Source organism: Pleurodeles waltl, chromosome 7, assembly GCF_031143425.1.
Source record: "Pleurodeles waltl isolate 20211129_DDA chromosome 7, aPleWal1.hap1.20221129, whole genome shotgun sequence".
NCBI classification, from domain to species: Eukaryota; Metazoa; Chordata; class Amphibia; order Caudata; family Salamandridae; genus Pleurodeles; species Pleurodeles waltl.
The window spans coordinates 1,524,510,797-1,524,525,149 of record NC_090446.1 but is presented as its reverse complement, the minus strand read 5'-3'; the positions used below and the strand labels follow the sequence as shown (position 1 = coordinate 1,524,525,149).

Genomic DNA, 14,353 nt, shown 5'->3' with positions numbered 1-14,353 from the left:
GCCTCCAATATTTCATATTGTGTACTTACTCCGACCCAGGGTTTTTAGGGCGGGAGGAAGTTGCGCCTGTAAGAGTCCAGAATACCCCTATACTGTAAAGCCTGCGAACCCACTTACAGAAAGCTTAATGTGGGACTGTACAGCGAATGGGGTTCTGTCCTAGAGAGACTGGGGTTCAAAACCATTCAGTCGATTCATTTTTACATATCTGAGAAATTGCAAGGCTGAGCACAGAATAAGTGACATCCCTGGTGAACACAGCAGCAAATACACAAAATCACTTCGTAAATACGCACCCACACAACCAGCCACCCTGTAATGCTCCTACTCCATATAGATCCTTAGCACCCAACTCATTCACCAGGTATGACTGCACAGACAGAGAACCACAGCTCACACAATCCCGTAATCCAAAAAGGACAGTCCACAATACACCCTAGCAATACCCTCACTCTCGCACAAACGCAAATCTGCATTGCCCTTGTGCCGTGCTTACGCAATTGGAGCACAGACAGCACTATAGACTGCCTTTCATACTATGCACTTATAGAAGATATAGACCCACAATATGTTTCCCTGACATGCTGCTCAGAAAGAGAGAGTGCCCATAGATACTGACACACAATACCCTTATACTAGGCCACATCAGAGAAAACAGAAACAAGAAACAGGCATGTAATTCACTGAAAACTGGCCACACAAAGACTCTTATCACATCATCACAAAGAGACAAATTGCTAACACACCAGACCCTCAAACCAGTTCAGTGATACTGACCCACAGAGACAGCACACTGATACAAACCCACAATAACAATACACCCCAAGGGACTGCAGGGCAAGAAAATCCTGATCAAAACATGCAAAGACACAAACCACACACAAGTACAGACCACCTCCTGGCACAGACACAAACTCTGTACACCACTGCATACAATTTGCACCCTCACATCAACAGAGACAACTCGCTCATACAGACCCACACAGATTGTGCATCAATAATGACCCATACAATTCCCTCATACCATGGTCAGGTACAAATACTTAGGTAACCAGAATGCCCTCATGCCATGATTACGGCATCACTACTGACCCATGATGCGTTCATACAATGTTCAAACATATATCACAGCCATGTGGAAGTCCTTACTATCCTTTCTTTTCCAAAAAGATTCTGCTCTGTCAGTGGCAGACGAGTCGGCTGGGGGGGGGGGGGGATGTACCCTCATCGGACGGCAATCAGCCCTCCGCCCCACCTTCTGAAGACTAATAATGTGCTGTACTTAACCCAGATAAGTGGATGTATGTGGGGACATGATGGACCCGTGTCAGGCTACATGGTTAAACTCAGTGCAGGATATTAAGGTGTGAACCGCTGTGTATATATGATAGAAGGTCTTGCACTGGCTGCTGCCTCTCTTATTTCCTTCTCTAAATGTCATGTAAACTGCATTTGTACTGCGCAATGTTCATGGTATGTGTGGAGCTGTGATCCCTGTGGTTGTATTGTTTTATATCACTAAATGCCTATGAAAAATCTGAATAAAAATAAACATACAGATACAAACCAACAACACAAGCACACTCAGTCCTTAGACAACCAGCTACCAAAGAGTTTGGACACAGATACGTATCCACTGCATTTTGTTTCACAGTTGTCAGACTGTACACAAGTAAATATAAACCCTCAACTCCCCCGTGCACTGCTGAAACACCAGCATGAAAGACACAGCAAGTCAGCAGCAATCCCGCGCTCATACCAGCTGGTTTTCGGTGTCCCGCACTTCTTGGTTGACGTGGTTTAAGATCTGACGGCAGCACTCTGCAGCCTTCTGAACCTTCAGCTTCTCCTCTACTTCTTCTGGAGATTTAAAGAACATGGCTCTAGTTAAATATGCAACAGGCAGGACATCGGAAAGGTAGCAAAAGCAGGCACAAGAATTCCACTACTAGGAATGGCAGCTAGCAGTCCACGCTGCCAGCACTGGCCGGTACTAATCTTCCACTGTCAGCAAGGCCAGATACCTTACCAGACTACCAAAGTCAGCAATAAGTAAGAATAGTCCCGGCTTGTAATGGGAGGCAGTAAGCATCCGTGTCTACAAAAGAAATACAAGACTGCCACTACCACCACTGGTAACCCTCAAGTATTAAATGGCAGATACAAGCTTCAACTTACAGCAACTCCTGTTATTCCATCAAACTCCCAAACCCAGTGTCTATAGGAAGCAGGCCTCAAGCGTAGCAATGGTAGACATCAGGCAATCAGTGTTTGCAATAGCGAACACAAGACACCCACTAACAGCGCTGGCAGACACGAAACACCCAATGTAGGGTATCATGCATCCACTGTCAGCAAGCCCAACTCTGACTCCCAAAGCCAATATCTGCAGGTAGAAGTACTCAAGCTTAGCAAAGTCAGACACCAGGATCTCACACTCACCTATTTGACAAGACCAGGTTCCCAATGCTAGCAGGAGTACTGAAGGCTAGTACTGACAAAAACCATGCGTCTGTCATCAGTAAATTCATAGCTTGGCAAAGACCGCAGTAGCAGGGCCGTGCTTGTAGTGCCACCAACAAAAGTTTTTAAGAGCTTGGTGTCAGCAACAGTAGGTCACCAAAAAGCAGCAGGGACCAGGATTCCAGTGATGACAGCAGCATGTAATCAGTGCAAGCAACGACAGGTACCATAAAACAAATACTATCACACACACTTATCGGATGCCTAATACAATCAGCACGCAACAGGAACCCAACACCCAAAAAGCAGATACCTAGTCATCCAATATCAATAATATCAACTATCAAGAAACATCAAGTAGCAGCGGTAAGGTACAGGCGCCCTAATGAATACCAATAACTAATACCAAAAACAGCCATGCTCAGAGCCCAGCATCAATCTCCAGATCACTGAGGTACCAAGCACTGACAGAAAGGCATAACTCCACCTCCAGCCCATACCCTTTTGTGGCTGAAGAAAATGACGTGGCTAGGTGATTATATAGAAGGCAGAGCAACTGGAATTATGCGGCAATGGAGGGCCCAATAATGCAACACAGTTTACTAGATTTTATTGGAAGAAAAGGTCAATTATGCAGCATAATTCGACATGTTGTGAGGCGGTAGTATTTCACTAAATAGCCATTCTAACGTACACTAATCCTGTCTGGGTAAACGTTTCATCTCTTAGCAGCAAACTCTGAATACAGTAATCAACACAGTTGGTGCTTTACTTTAATAACTTTTGATTCCCCAAGACTTTTTTTCATCTGGAATAATGCATCAGATAGTAGATTATGTCTGAAATTTGATTCATCCTTAATTATACAGAAATTGCCAAGCTGCAGAATTGGATCCTTTCACTGGCCCAGACTACAAGCCTTTCTATTCCTCTAGCTATGTGGGAAGTGAGGCAAGAGTCCCATAATTTACTGCTTTAATGGCTTTTCACCTATTCTTGAATTTGTCAAAACTAAATAACAAATCAGTGCATGTAAACAACAGAGCAAGGGTAGCTTTTGCCAATAGATCCTGTAGAAAAATAAGTTATAAATGATTTCTGTCAGTGACAATGGGTCTGAAAGAAGTAAACATCTGGAGCCCTGAACTATAACCTCACACACAGCTTCACACCGCAGAATACATGCTCGCACAGCTCCTCCCTGCTCACCTGTGCACTTGGAAATGTTCTGTAAAAGTAGGGGATATTTGGTCAACCTTTGCATCTCAAAGGGAATAATATCTTTCAATTGCAGTCGCCTGCACCGGGGATGGCTCTCTGCATCCTACAGTTGGAGGGAAAAATAGAATACAGTTATTGTACCATGTTGATGTAGAGTAAAACCGAACACCCTTCCTCGCTGGCATTCCTACAGGGTCCTTGCCCAGTGGAGTTTCACGTTTTCTCTTTTTAGTGGCTGCAAAAAAACCTACCCTCTGCTACCTGGGACCACTACACAACGGACTGTATCAATCATATGTAATCATTTCATATTTTTTTATTGTTTTAAAGTCTTGTCTATTGTTATGCATGACATCACACCTATACAGGAAATACAATATGACTACACACAACAAATTTGAAAACAGCACTAGGAATAGAAAAATCTTGCACTGCAAGCACAAGACTATGTCTAGGTTTTCAACCAGAGAGGTGACTAGAGCATGGGACATCATGTTGTAACACAAACCTCAGCCTTCGGTACCAGGAAATAGATGCAGTCACGCCCATCGCACATACTTGTATATCACGGATTCTGCAGGGATGTCTCTCTTATAATGTACATAGTAAGAAAACATATAAAGCTTTGTGATCGATAAGGGGCATCATTCTGGGTCATAAGGAGCCGCCACACACAATGGGCTGATTACAAAAACTTTGGAGATCTGTAACAAATTAAAACTGGATGAACACAAAACTGCACACCACCCATATTGTCACCACTGTTCCAGCAGACACCCTACAAAGATTGAAACTTGTGGCGATGAAGGACATGGGTTTAGAACAAAGTGCTCTTAGTAAACTCACAAATGCTAGTGCTACAAGAGCTAGAACTTACCCGGATGAATTCATTAAACCGGAAGTCCCTTTTCTGCTTCGTCTTGAGCTGGTCCAGAGCGAATGACTGACGGCTGCAGAAACGCGAGGAGATCTTCTGGAACCAAGCCCCCTCTGTGCCATCGAACTACAGAAGGAGAAACAGATGTGAAGGGTGGAACACAAACCAAATAATGGACAGAGACGGTAAGGACAAAAGGAGGGAAGTATAAAAGAATTGCACAGACCTAACAGTGGCTTTTAAAGGCAATCTTTGCAAGGTCAACTCTTCTAAATTAAGAATCTTGCATAGATTAGGGTTGATGTTCCTTCTCAACAGTTATCTCGCTTAAATGTACTTTTTTAAGCCGTCTTAGTTTTTTATATTTTTTTTACGTTAGAGTGTTTTATCAATCCATAGTTGCACAGAGGGGTGCCTTGGTTTCAGGAGAACAGGAGATCATTTCCTAGCATGTTTCTGGACACTTAGCAGAAAACAGACTGAAGTCACTCCAGAAATCAGAGATGCGCCACAAATAGGGGGCCAACCTGTAGCTGTGCCTACCAATCGGGAATAGAAAATGTCTCTCTAAAAATTAATCTCTCTGGTTTAAGAAACAGAATACAAACAAAACAACAGGCAATTTAAGACAGTATATACAAGTAAAAATTAAATGAAGAGTTATGCTAAATATTCCATGAAGCAGTCGTACTAACCAAAACCTCAATCCCAAGAAGTGATACTGCGTTGGTTTTAAATACGGGCTTGCATTGGAATAACACGTGGCCAATCATTCCATCATCTTCAAGGAAAAACTATTTGGTGAAAATTAGACATTTTTCTTCCAAATTCTCCACTAAAACCGTCAGCACAAAAATGCAAAACAGTTTAAAACATTGTGCATTTACTACTCCACACCAGCCAACAAACCAATTTTATGTCCAGTTTGTTAAACACACCTATGATTTTTCAGAAGGGATGTGAACGTGCTTCTGCGTGGTATCCGTGAATCGCAATCTTTATCGAGTGGAATGGTGCTTCTCTCTTCCCCTATCCAATCATCTCACTCGTGCCAATCATATATGATGCAAAACTCATTTCAATATTGGTAATTACTTCTTGTGGAAACACCTTTTTTATAGTCCCCAACTACCTGCCAGCCATAATTTCCAGAAATATATCCAAGCTCTCTAGTAATTCTTTCAAAGTGATCCAAATGCCAGCTGCTGCTCCATACACACAGGCGCCCAGAGTACTCCTAGGAGCAGCACACTCGCAATGCCTCCAAGTGAAGCAAGCAAGCACACCTTCCAGAGTGTATCTAGCAATAAAGCTCGACCGGTTTGCCCACTACCATGGTTAAAGTTTCGTAGTGAGGACGACTTGAGCGATTCTAGGAATAGAAACAAGAGGCGCACCAAGGAGATGCTCTCATAACTATGGCGGGTGCAAGGGAATACTGATCAGTTGTGGTATCTCCAACAGGGCAGCGGTCCCGCCGCAGTGGAAGGCAGTGCAGGTTCCAAGGAGCAACCATGCTGAAAGCTCAGTCATGGAGCAGTGGGGATGGGGGGGTTCAACTTTCTAAATGCTATACTTTAAAAATTGCAACAAAAAAAAAATCTAAGTACAGTAGCAGATAAATCAATGACTTAGCAGACTTTCTGCCAATCATCTGAATTGGCTACATTTCTTTTAAAGAAAGTAATTGAAAGTTTGCAGCAAACGATATCAGAGAACCAAAGACAGACCAAGAACTAGTCAACTACAGAGTCCCAGCCACCACTTTATTTTTGTTTATCTCTAACTAACACATCCTGGTGGCTCTCTTCCATACCACTCATTCTTACCATATCTAGCAGGGCACCTCCAATTTCCATCACCACAGAGTTGCTTTCCTGACGAAGAGTCTTCAATTTATCCAGGAAGGATGCTATAAAAAAAATGAAAAGTATGAGAAAACGGTGTGGGAGGAAGGAATACATAATTTTTACCCTGGTTAATCGATACTGGGTTGTTGCAGTAGTTATAAGCAAGTGCTAAGAGGCCAACAAGAGTGGCAAAGCATTTCACAAGCTCCAATAACATAAAAGAGAGACATCAGATAGAATAAGAACAGGCATGATGGAGGGGCAAAGGTGTCACATTGTAGTACAGAGGGGGTAACGGTGTCACCTCAGCAGGGTGAGGAAAACCATGTCATGTCAGCAGACGGAGGAAGGGTGGGGGATGTACGTCACAGCAGACAGGGAGAACAGTGTCAAGGCAGCACTCAGGGACGGGAACACCTTCATGTTGGAAGACGGAGGGAAACAGGTGTCACGTCAGATATATGGAGAGCAGAAAGCAGGCATGCTGGGCAGATGGGGGGTGCGTGTCACATTGGACAGATGAGAAGTAGGTGTCACGTCATAGAGATGGGGACAATCACATCACACACAAAAATGGGGGACTGAGTCAAGCCAGACAGATGGGGAATCCCATCACGGCAGACAGATGTGGGAAGAGAAGTGGGTCTAATATTGTAAATAAATCATTATGGAAGACTGTCATGCCGGATAAGCCGGCAGTACACTTACCATGAAGCTCGATCAGTTCTTCCAGGCTAGGGAAGATAGCCGGCAGCTCGGTGTCCGAGAACCAGACATTCAGCATGGGCTGGTAGAAGACCTCAAGCAGCACCTTCAGCATCCGCACATGGGCATGTTCTGTCATGAAGAGCTCTGTAGAGAGGCAGGAAGAGGAGGTTGAGATGCTGATTAGAAGCATAAACTGGCAACAACTGCTGCAGGTGAACAAGGCATGTCAGGGAGAGCTCGCTTCATCACTGCCAGTGAACCTATATTTACTCTTTATAGGACCCAATTCAAAATACTAAGACCCGGATCCAGACTAAAGCTGAACTGAAAATTCGAAATTTAAGGAGGAAGAGCGAGTTATTTGGTTCAGAAGTGACTATTATGTGGAACACGTGGCCAGAAACTCAAAGGTGTGCTAGTACCAAGGACAACATCCACTGATGAGAAGCAGATTACTTACTTGTAACAATAGCTTTGAGCTCGATGCTCCTCTAGATTCAAATGTTGTGCAATATTCTACCTAAAATGTATTTCTTTTTTTGTGTCGACCATAAGCTATTTTTCTCTATGACCACTGCAACCTCTCTAGCATCTCATTCAACAGGGAGGTGAGAGAGTTAAGTGAATCTACAGGAAGTTCAAGCTGAAAATGTATTGTTATAGGTAAGTAAACTGTTTCTTTTGCAGCATAAATCTCCTCTAGAGTCATATGCTGAAGACTTATCTGCTTAAAGAGCCCTACAATGTTGTTGGAATGGAAAGTTGTCTACGCAGCTCTGAAGAGCGAGCTCCCCTGCCCCTATGCCACCATCCTGGCACGTCACTGGAGCGTTGCTGTAGGATTTATGATTTCTATCTCAGGGAGCATGGCAATCACGTCTATCCTCTGAGGGTCTCTGTTTCCTGTAATAAAGCCCAGGAGCTGGGCACTGTGATCAAGGGGCTATGGAAAGTGAACCCCTCTTTTACCAAGAGGTTACTGCCCTTTCTACCCTGGCTGCAGTGGAGAGACTGGTGGCAGTGTTCATCTGTACTCAGGGATACATGTACTCCTTAGACGAGGCTGCCTACTAGCTCCCTTCTATTATCATCTGAGCAGTTTTCATTACCTGGTTTGCCTCTACCATCTCTGGAACACATTATGTTGTAAGCAAGTATTTTCACTGCGTGAGGATAAATAGGTAAGATATTGTGTTCAATTTAAGCTGAGCTGGTATCAGTCCTGCTGGCCATTCCATCTCCCCTGTACCCATGATTAGTCCTTGCAGATGCTTGCTGGGTTGGGGAGGCACCAGCTCTTGGCTGAGATTTCCTCTGCTAGGATGACCATGTCCCTTTCTGTAGGGTGATAGCCAGTGACCCCAGGCCTGGAGTTAATTAACATTCCTTCATGGGGATACCCGGGACAGGAACCAACAAACTACAGAGGAGAGCAGCACCCTGTCTTCATGCAATGAGCATGCAGGACATCTGCCCCTGGTTTGGAGGTGCACCCAGGATTCAAAAGTAGCAGATCGCATTTACTGGATGACCCTGTCCATCAGGGAACGATAAAAATAGACTTGACTTATCAGGAGTGGATTGTTCTCCATTGCTCATTTTTTTGGAGAAGGCCACACACACTGGTGTAATTGATGGCATATTAATGCAAGAGTGGAACCTAGGGGTTGGACTATTATTCCCACAGTCAGACCAACGAAGAATCTCCACTTGAAAATGTGCCTCTCTCAGGGACTGTTTGTGCACAAAAAAAAGCTCCTCAGACTGCCCAAGTTTTGTCCTTACTTATTGTAGGAAGTTGGCTCTGTATGTGCTACTTCAAAGTAAGGAATAGCATGCACAGAGTCCAAGGGTTCCCCTTAGAGGTAAGATAGTGGCAAAAAGAGATAATACTAATGCTCTATTTTGTGGTAGTGTGGTCGAGCAGTAGGCTTATCCAAGGAGTAGTGTTTAGCATTTGTTGTACATACACATAGACAATAAATGAGGTACACACACTCAGAGACAAATCCAGCCAATAGGTTTTGTATAGAAAAATATCTTTTCTTAGTTTAATTTAAGAACCACAGGTTCAAATTCTACATGTAATATCTCATTCGAAAGGTATTGCAGGTAAGTACTTTAGGAACTTTAAAGCATAAAAATTGCATGTATACTTTTCAAGTTATTCACAAATAGCTGTTTTAAAAGTGGACACAGTGCAATTTTCACAGTTCCTACGGGAGGTAAGTATTTGTTAGGTTAACCAGGTAAGTAAGACACTTACAGGGCTTAGTTCTTGGTCCAAGGTAGCCCACCGTTGGGGGTTCAGAGCAACCCCAAAGTCACCACACCAGCAGCTCAGGGCCGGTCAGGTGCAGAGTTCAAAGTGGTGCCCAAAACACATAGGCTAGAATGGAGAGAAGGGGGTGCCCCGGTTCCGGTCTGCTTGCAGGTAAGTACCCGCGTCTTCTGGGCAGACCAGGGGGGTTTTGTAGGGCACCGGGGGGGACACAAGTCCACACAGAAATCTCACCCTCAGCGGCGCGGGGGCGGCCGGGTGCAGTGTAGAAACAAGCGTCGGGTTCGCAATGTTAGTCTATGAGAGATCTCGGGATCTCTTCAGCGCTGCAGGCAGGCAAGGGGGGGATTCCTCGGGGAAACCTCCACTTGGGCAAGGGAGAGGGACTCCTGGGGGTCACTTCTAAAGTGAAAGTCCGGTCCTTCAGGTCCTGGGGGCTGCGGGTGCAGGGTCTCTCCCAGGCGTCGGGACTTTAGGTTCAAAGAGTCGCGGTCAGGGGAAGCCTCGGGATTCCCTCTGCAGGCGGCGCTGTGGGGGCTCAGGGGGGACAGGTTTTGGTACTCACAGTATCAGAGTAGTCCTGGGGTCCCTCCTGAGGTGTTGGATCGCCACCAGCCGAGTCGGGGTCGCCGGGTGCAGTGTTGCAAGTCTCACGCTTCTTGCGGGGAGCTTGCAGGGTTCTTTAAAGCTGCTGGAAACAAAGTTGCAGCTTTTCTTGGAGCAGGTCCGCTGTCCTCAGGAGTTTCTTGTCTTTTCGAAGCAGGGGCAGTCCTCAGAGGATGTCGAGGTCGCTGGTCCCTTTGGAAGGCGTCGCTGGAGCAGGATCTTTGGAAGGCAGGAGACAGGCCGGTGAGTTTCTGGAGCCAAGGCAGTTGTCGTCTTCTGGTCTTCCTCTGCAGGGGTTTTTCAGCTAGGCAGTCCTTCTTCTTGTAGTTGCAGGAATCTAATTTTCTAGGGTTCAGGGTAGCCCTTAAATACTAAATTTAAGGGCGTGTTTAGGTCTGGGGGGTTAGTAGCCAATGGCTACTAGCCCTGAGGGTGGGTACACCCTCTTTGTGCCTCCTCCCAAGGGGAGGGGGTCACAATCCTAACCCTATTGGGGGAATCCTCCATCTTCAAGATGGAGGATTTCTAAAAGTTAGAGTCACTTCAGCTCAGGACACCTTAGGGGCTGTCCTGACTGGCCAGTGACTCCTCCTTGTTTTTCTCATTATTTTCTCCGGCCTTGCCGCCAAAAGTGGGGCCTGGCCGGAGGGGGCGGGCAACTCCACTAGCTGGAGTGTCCTGCTGGGTTGGCACAAAGGAGGTGAGCCTTTGAGGCTCACCGCCAGGTGTGACAATTCCTGCCTGGGGGAGGTGTTAGCATCTCCACCCAGTGCAGGCTTTGTTACTGGCCTCAGAGTGACAAAGGCACTCTCCCCATGGGGCCAGCAACATGTCTCGGTTTGTGGCAGGCTGCTAAAACTAGTCAGCCTACACAGATAGTCGGTTAAGTTTCAGGGGGCACCTCTAAGGTGCCCTCTGTGGTGTATTTTACAATAAAATGTACACTGGCATCAGTGTGCATTTATTGTGCTGAGAAGTTTGATACCAAACTTCCCAGTTTTCAGTGTAGCCATTATGGTGCTGTGGAGTTCGTGTTTGACAGACTCCCAGACCATATACTCTTATGGCTACCCTGCACTTACAATGTCTAAGGTTTTGTTTAGACACTGTAGGGGTACCATGCTCATGCACTGGTACCCTCACCTATGGTATAGTGCACCCTGCCTTAGGGCTGTAAGGCCTGCTAGAGGGGTGTCTTACCTATACTGCATAGGCAGTGAGAGGCTGGCATGGCACCCTGAGGGGAGTGCCATGTCGACTTACTCGTTTTGTCCTCACTAGCACACACAAGCTGGTAAGCAGTGTGTCTGTGCTGAGTGAGAGGTCTCCAGGGTGGCATAAGACATGCTGCAGCCCTTAGAGACCTTCCTTGGCATCAGGGCCCTTGGTACTAGAAGTACCAGTTACAAGGGACTTATCTGGATGCCAGGGTCTGCCAATTGTGGATACAAAAGTACAGGTTAGGGAAAGAACACTGGTGCTGGGGCCTGGTTAGCAGGCCTCAGCACACTTTCAATTGTAAACATAGCATCAGCAAAGGCAAAAAGTCAGGGGGCAACCATGCCAAGGAGGCATTTCCTTACACAACCCCCCCCCCAAACGAAAGAGGATGAGACTAACCTTTCCCAAGAGAGTCTTCATTTTCTAAGTGGAAGAACCTGGAAAGGCCATCTGCATTGGCATGGGCAGTCCCAGGTCTGTGTTCCACTATAAAGTCCATTCCCTGTAGGGAGATGGACCACCTCAACAGTTTAGGATTTTCACCTTTCATTTGCATCAGCCATTTGAGAGGTCTGTGGTCAGTTTGAACTAGGAAGTGAGTCCCAAAGAGGTATGGTCTCAGCTTCTTCAGGGACCAAACCACAGCAAAGGCCTCCCTCTCAATGGCACTCCAACGCTGCTCCCTGGGGAGTAACCTCCTGCTAATGAAAGCAACAGGCTGGTCAAGGCCATCATCATTTGTTTGGGACAAAACTGCCCCTATCCCATGTTCAGAGGCATCAGTCTGCACAATGAACTGCTTAGAATAATCTGGAGCTTTTAGAACTGGTGCTGAGCACATTGCTTGTTTCAGGGTGTCAAAGGCCTGTTGGCATTCCACAGTCCAGTTCACTTTCTTGGGCATTTTCTTGGAGGTGAGTTCAGTGAGGGCTGTCACAATGGATCCATATCCCTTCACAAACCTCCTGTAATACCCAGTCAAGCCAAGGAATGCCCTGACTTGAGTCTGGGTTTTTGGAGCTACCCAGTCCAGAATAGTCTGGATCTTGGGTTGGAGTGGCTGAACTTGGCCTCCACCTACAAGGTGTCCCAAGTAAACCACAGTTCCCTGCCCTATCTGGCATTTGGATGCCTTGATAGAGAGGCCTGCAGATTGCAGAGCCTTCAAAACCTTCCTCAGGTGGACCAGGTGATCCTGCCAGGTGGAGCTAAAGACAGCAATATCATCAAGATAAGCTGTGCTAAAGGACTCCAAGCCAGCAAGGACTTGATTCACCAACCTTTGGAAGGTGGCAGGGGCATTCTTTAAACCAAAGGGCATAACAGTAAACTGATAATGCCCATCAGGTGTGGAGAATGCTGTTTTCTCTTTTGCTCCAGGTGCCATTTTTATTTGCCAGTACCCTGCTGTCAAGTCAAAGGTACTTAGGAATTTGGCAGCACCTAATTTGTCTATGAGCTCATCAGCTCTTGGAATTGGATGAGCATCTGTCTTGGTGACAGAATTGAGCCCTCTGTAGTCCACACAAAACCTCATCTCTTTCTTTCCATCTTTGGTGTGAGGTTTGGGGACTAAGACCACTGGGCTAGCCCAGGGGCTGTCAGAGCGCTCAATCACTCCCAATTCCAGCATCTTGTGGACTTCCACCTTGATGCTTTCCTTAACATGGTCAGACTGTCTAAAGATTTTGTTCTTGACAGGCATGCTGTCTCCTGTGTCCACATCATGGGTACACAGGTGTGTCTGACCAGGGGTTAAGGAGAAGAGTTCAGGAAACTGTTGTAGGACTCTCCTACAATCAGCTTGCTGTTGGCCAGAGAGGGTGTCTGAGTAGATCACTCCATCTACTGTGCCATCTTTTGGGTCTGATGACAGAAGATCAGGGAGAGGTTCACTCTCTGCCTCCTGATCCTCATCTGTTACCATCAACAGATTCACATCAGCCCTGTCATGGAAGAGCTTAAGGCGGTTCACATGGATCACCCTCTTGGGGCTCCTGCTTGTGCCCAGGTCCACCAGGTAGGTGACCTGACTCTTCCTTTCTAGTACTGGGTAAGGGCCACTCCATTTGTCCTGGAGTGCCCTGGGAGCCACAGGCTCCAGAACCCAGACTTTCTGCCCTGGTTAGAACTCAACCAGTGCAGCCTTTTGGTCATACCAAAACTTCTGGAGCTGTTGGCTGGCCTCAAGGTTTTTGGTTGCCTTTTCCATGTACTCTGCCATTCTAGAGCGAAGGCCAAGTACATAGTCCACTATGTCCTGTTTAGGCTCATGGAGAGGTCTCTCCCAGCCTTCTTTAACAAGGGCAAGTGGTCCCCTTACAGGATGACCAAACAGAAGTTCAAAGGGTGAGAATCCTACTCCCTTCTGTGGCACCTCTCTGTAAGCGAAAAGCAGACATGGCAAGAGGACATCCCATCTCCTTTTGAGTTTTTCTGGGAGCCCCATGATCATGCCTTTTAATGTCTTGTTGAATCTCTCAACCAAGCCATTAGTTTGTGGATGGTATGGTGTAGTGAATTTATAAGTCACTCCACACTCATTCCACATGTGCTTTAGGTATGCTGACATGAAGTTGGTACCTCTGTCAGACACCACCTCCTTAGGGAAACCCACTCTGGTAAAGATACCAATGAGGGCCTTGGCTACTGCAGGGGCAGTAGTCGACCTAAGGGGAATAGCTTCAGGATACCTGGTAGCATGATCCACTACTACCAGGATATACATATTTCCTGAGGCTGTGGGAGGTTAAAGTGGACCAACTATGTCCACACCCACTCTTTCAAAGGGAACCCCCACCACTGGAAGTGGAATGAGGGGGGCCTTTGGATGCCCACCTGTCTTACCACTGGCTTGACAGGTGGGGCAGGAGAGGCAAAACTCCTTAACCATGTTGGACATATTGGGCCAGTAGAAGTGGTTGACTAACCTCTCCCACGTCTTGGTTTGTCCCAAATGTCCAGCAAGGGGAATGTCATGGGCCAATGTTAGGATGAACTTCCTGAACAGCTGAGGCACTACCACTCTCCTAGTGGCACCAGGTTTGGGGTCTCTGGCCTCAGTGTACAGGAGTCCATCTTCCCAATAGACCCTATGCGTTCCATTTTTCTTGCCTTTGGACTCTT

General features: G+C 46.3%; 1 protein-coding gene across 9 annotated transcripts in view; it reads right to left on the bottom strand.

Moving 5' to 3' along the window:
• Positions 1-14,353, bottom strand: part of ARHGEF1 (Rho guanine nucleotide exchange factor 1) — a 579,253-nt gene that overhangs the window by 160,333 nt on the left and 404,567 nt on the right. For 8 of the 9 annotated variants that reach the window (XM_069201362.1, XM_069201364.1, XM_069201367.1 and 5 more), the window contains 5 exons: positions 7,120-7,263; positions 6,391-6,473; positions 4,562-4,687; positions 3,673-3,787; positions 1,760-1,860 (listed from right to left, as the gene is read on the bottom strand). In XM_069201362.1, the coding sequence (XP_069057463.1) occupies positions 1,760-1,860; positions 3,673-3,787; positions 4,562-4,687; positions 6,391-6,473; positions 7,120-7,263 (569 nt within the window). The remainder of the gene's footprint in view (positions 1-1,759; positions 1,861-3,672; positions 3,788-4,561; positions 4,688-6,390; positions 6,474-7,119; positions 7,264-14,353) is intronic. The other variant, XM_069201365.1, reaches the window with a different exon arrangement.